Genomic DNA, 5,466 nt, shown 5'->3' on the forward strand with positions numbered 1-5,466 from the left:
CTGTGCAACCATAACTAGAAAAAATCTTTCTTTCTTCATTCTGCCTCTCCAAAAACAAGGCAACTGTATTATTTGGGGGCATGTGGCTTATGAAAAAAACATGGTAAGGATTTTTTTCTTCTACTCTCTATCTAGATGTTGAGGTAGCAGTTTCTCTTTTGCTTAAAGCATATCTATGCTCTGACCTGTCATGCTTGTGCAAAGAATGTATCTTTTTTCCTGTGGTAGGAAAACAGTTGTTGATTGCACAGTATTAATGATAGGCTGCTAACAGACTTTAAAAAGAAGGCACAATGGGATCTGATGTGCAATCCCACAATCACATCTCCTGCTATGCCACATATGGCATAGCAGGAGTCATGATTGTGGCATCAGATTCCATCATGCCATATTGCTGGTGCAGAGGGAACCCGGTCCCTGGCTTCTCCTGCACTGGCAGTCTTCACTCTGTGGTTGGGATCCTTGTCAGTCAACAGGGCTTCCAGCTGCAGGAACGCGTGGTATGCCCCAGCGTCTGGGACCTCTGAACATAGATGAGACTACCAGCTGAGGGAGCTCGGTGTACTCTCCCAGCTGGGACCCTTGATCAGCTGACCAGTGCTCCCAGCCTCCAGAGCACACAGAAGTGTTACAGAGGCTGGGGGCACTGGCACACATCCAAGTAAAAGCATGATATGTGGATAGTAATGGTTATTATGCATATTTTGTGTAATAACTTTGTCACTTATTCCTGGTTTTATCATGCCCTTAATTGAATGAACATCTGGCCAGGTCACTACTTAAGATGTGATTAATGAGTTAATCATGTCTTAAGTGTGATGTTCATCAGGAGCCACAGGGGGACTTCAGTACCAAATTATACCAGTTGTCATTATTGTCTGATACCTCGTTTATGAAAATGGATAAATTCATAGCCTCAGTGATAATTTGTGGCATTAAGTTCTGTAGATTACTTATGGTGAATATAAAGCATGTTCTTTTATGTACTTACAACATGTTGTGTTTTTTCCTTTTTTTGTGTGTGAAGGAGGATGCCTGGGAAAGCCTAAATTAATTTGTATTGTTCATTATTTTCCACTTCAAAATCACTATTTTGTGAGTGGCACTATCTTAGGTATTCTAAGTAGACAGGAAAGGACTAGAGGATGATGGAAAATGATCTTTATCCTTCTTACACGTCCAGGTGGTACTTTCTTAGTGTCAGATATTAAGCTATGTAATTTGTAGGGGCACCCTGACTTATTTGGCACCTTCCTACTTCTAACCATGCGGTCTTAGAGATAAAGCATCCAACCTAAACAGATCAAAAACTGGAATAGAGTCCTGAACTCTGCAGATATCCAAAACAAGAAGTAACTTAATAGTGCTTTAGTCCCAGTGTAGACAACTGCTTCAGTGTAGCATACTGGTGTTGGGCTATTTAGTTCTGTTGAGAGAACTGGCTTATTAGCTCTGGTGAAACACTGCATGAATGCATCTATCATACTTTTCAGTCAGCGAGTGTCACTGTCCAGAACCAGAAGCATTGTTAACTGCATTCAAGCAGCAGTGCATTTGGGAAAATTAGCTCTGCCTCATGGAGGTGCTGACTGGTGTATCTAAGTTTGCAAGGCACTATTCCTGAGCTAAATAGTTTTTCTGAGAGGCAGAGCTAATAATTCCTGCTACAGTATTACATGAAGGTGGCTATATTGCATCTAGGTTTAAGAGGTAGCCAATGGTGTGCTGCCTGGTATCATGTGAATGCATGGGGGAAAGGGCCAATCTGGAATTGTCCTGTCCAGAGACCGGACAAAAATCCCATTTCGGAGATTCCATTGGGATATCTGGACTGTCCTGACAAAATTAGGACAGTTGATTACTTCACTGGGAATGAAAACTCGAGGAAAAGTCTGGCAGAGACTAAAGCTGTAAAAAAAAAAAAAAAAAAAAAAAAAAAAAGCTACAGAGAGGTATATAGGAACAACAGGATGATCAGGCAACATTGTGCATTTTTCACTCTGACAGTTCTCTTTTCTGTGCTGATTGATAGGGGTGTGTGAAGTGGGCCGTATTGGATTCGGATTCAGCCCAATTTGGGGGATGGTGATTCACTTAGTTGATTCAGATCACTGTCCCAGTTCAATTCAGCTGAAACCAAATCTGAAGATTCAATGCTGATTTGGCGAATCGGTGATTCGGCCATAGACACAACTTTAAATGTTTTTTCTAGACATCTTGAGGTACCAGGTGTGGCTTGTGAGTGCTGGGATGGTGGGGCAGATGGAGCATCCCACAGGAGCGTGAGGGAGGGGGGGCTCCCTGCGTGCTCGGTGGCGGACCTGCAAGTGGACTGGAAGTACTTCTTTGCCTCCCTGGCTCAGCGATTGGCCACAGGGGGACCCCGGGTGCCCCCCCAGACCCAAGAGGCACCAGTTGCTGAGCTGGGGGCTGAAGGGGGATCCCCCATGTGCTTCGCGGTGGGCCCAGAAGCAGACCAGAAGTGCTTCTGGTCCACTTCCGGGTCTGCTGCTGAGTGCGCTTGGGACCCTCTCATCCTCCTGTGGGATGCTCCATCCATCCTACCATCTCAACGTTCACGGGCTGCTTGGTACCTTGAGGTATGTAGAAAAAACATTTAAAGCTGTGTTTATGTCTGAATCATTGAATCTCTCCGAATTGATTTAGAGGGTTCCGATTCGATTTGGAGAGATTAAAGGGTCTCCTGATCCGATTCAGATTCGGAGATTCAGCTGCTGAATCGGGCCAAGTCTCCACCAAATCGAGTTAGTGACCGAAGCTTCGCACAGCTCTACTGATTGACTGCTAGTTTCAGTCTTTTGTTATCATCTTCCTCATGTCTTCCCTCCACTTTTTGTATATTCAGCTAATCATGTTCTAATACACTCCCATCCAAAACAATAGGTTTTACTATAAGAAATGATAACATACAATGTTCATGTAGCTGGTTAGAAGCACAGCTGCTTTTATTTTCACTCAGTGGCTCTGAATGTATAGTTCCACACTGTTTTAATCTGATTTCTAGAAAGCTGTGTTCTGCTGTGTTCTGCTTAATTTGAGTTTAAATCAAGCTATAAGATCATAGAATCATAGAAAATTAAGGTTGGAAGGGATGAGGAGGTCATCTGCTCAAAGCAGTATTATACCCAGCTAGATCATCCCAGCCAAGGCTTTGTCTAGGCAGGTTTTAAAAACCTCCAAGGATGGAGATTCCACAACCTCTGTGGGTAACCTGTTTCAATGTTTACTACTCTCCTAGTGAGAAATTCTTTCCTAATATCTAATCTAAACTACCCTTGCTGCAACTTGAGACCATTGCTCTTTGTTCTGTCATCTACCACCACTGAGAAGAGCCTAGCTCCACCCTCTTTGGAGCCAGCCTTCAGGTAGCTGAAGGTTGCTATTAAATCCCACCTTAGTTTTCTTTTCTCCGGACTAAATAAGTCCAATTCTCTCAGCCTCTCCACAGAAGTCATGTACCATTTTCATTAGCCTCTACTGGACTCTCTCCAATTTCTCTATGTCCTTTCTGTAGTGGTGAGCCCAAAACTGGACACAGTACTCCAGATGTGGCCTCATCAGTGGCTGAAAAGGGGGGAATAATCACTTCCCTTGATCTGCTGGCAACGCTCCTACTAATGCAGCCCAGTATGCAGTTAGCCTTCTTCATAACAGGGACACGCTGTTGGCTCATATTCAGCTTATTGTTTACTGTAACCTGGGTTCTTTTCTGCACAGCTGCTACTTAACCAGTTGGTCCTCAGCCTGTGCAGTGGGATTTTTCTGTTCTAAGTGTAGGACTTTGCACTTGTCCTTACTGAACCTCATGAGATTTCTTTTGGCCCAATCCTCCAATTTATCAAGGTCTCTTTGAATCCTAACTGTACCTTCCAGTGTATCTACTACTCCCCCTAGCCTGGTGTTATCTTAAAACTTGTTGATGGCGCACTCTATCCCATCTTCCAGGTCACTGATAAAAATATTGAAAAAAACCAGCTCCAGGACCAACCCCTGGGCACTCCACTTGATAACAGGTGCCAACCTGACATTGAGCCATTGACTACTACCCTCTGAGCCTGATATTCCAGCCAGTCTTCTGTCTACCTTATATTTTGGTATAAATCAAAAGAAGGCTTTCCTAAATTTTTTTTTCATGTATTAATATCTATTCAGTTTTTTCTTTTTTTCGTAAACATTGTTCATGTTATATTGTGTGTTTATGCTGAGCTAGTAAATAAAGTAAATCCTAAGAGTTGTGCATTTTCTTAAATAAAACCGATTTTTATAAAGCAGTGATATGGAAAAAATGTTGACTGTACTCAGACTGGTTACTGTTCTGTGGATGAAAATGGCTTTTCTGAAATATGGATGAAACTCAAAAAAGGAAGTGAAAATTGTCAAAAACTTTTGTCTGAGAGTAATGCTGGTCCCAGTCGTGGGTTTAGGGCTGGATCCAGCAAAGTACTGAAGCACATATTTAAGCATTCAAATAATCCCGTTGATTAAAAGTCAAGCACATGCTTCAGTGCTTTTCTAGTTTGAGTACTTAACCTCCATGGAGACATAGAAAATGTGCAAACAAGAATAAAAAATAAATAAATTCTAGGAGACATTAATTATGTATGACCATATTAGTACAAACTGTACATTGTTTTTCTTTTCTGGAGTTAGTTCTGACAAATCAGTTGTATAAATACAGCTTACATTTTATTTGTTTTCAAATAAAATAACACTAGGTAATATAAGCCCAGTATAAAAGTTAATAAGGCAACATTCACTGAAACTCCTGTTGCTGTTTAAAACAAGAAATAATTCTGAAAATGCATTTTTTTAGAAAATGAAGCGACATAATTCATAGCATACAAAACTTGGCTTATGGGGGAAAATATATTTAATGCTACTAGCCTATATAATATCTATAATATACCCAAACTCAGCATGATGAAATACTAGGAAGCTTAGTATAAATGACAGGAAATAATGTCATTTTCCAACTATTCTGTTTGTTTACAGTTGCTGTCATGTTCAACTTCCCAGACCAAGCAACAGTAAAGAAAGTGGTCAACTGTCTACCTCGTGTTGGCATTGGTACTAGTTTTGGACTACCACAAACCAGGTATTTCACTTTGAAAAATTTAACTTAGCATGCAGCTTTTCTGCATGACCAAGTTCAGGAGACAAAACAACCCACCATGCTTTTTTTCAGTTAAGCTATGTTAGAACAGGAGTGAGGAAATAATGGCCCATGGGCTGGATTCGGGCCACCAGGTGATTTCATCCAGCCCACAGGCAGGTACCTACCAATTCACTGTATTCTGCCCGGACCCAGGATGCCCCTGCCATGCTTTCATGGGGACAGTGCATGCTGCACTCTCACCCTTGCCTGTGGGGTGCCCTGACCCTCACCCCGCAGTAGCAGTGGACAGGGGAAGTGGTAGCAATGGTGGGGGGGGGGCAGGGAAGTAG

At 42.2% G+C, this 5,466-nt stretch overlaps 1 protein-coding gene across 1 annotated transcript in view; it reads left to right on the top strand.

Moving 5' to 3' along the window:
- LRBA (LPS responsive beige-like anchor protein) overlaps positions 1 to 5,466 on the top strand; it is a 621,066-nt gene that overhangs the window by 428,725 nt on the left and 186,875 nt on the right. Inside the window, 1 exon segment of the mRNA XM_025198536.1 lies at positions 5,014 to 5,116. Within this exon segment, the coding sequence (XP_025054321.1) occupies positions 5,014 to 5,116 (103 nt within the window).

Source organism: Alligator sinensis, unplaced genomic scaffold, assembly GCF_000455745.1.
Source record: "Alligator sinensis unplaced genomic scaffold, ASM45574v1 scaffold169_1, whole genome shotgun sequence".
NCBI classification, from domain to species: Eukaryota; Metazoa; Chordata; order Crocodylia; family Alligatoridae; genus Alligator; species Alligator sinensis.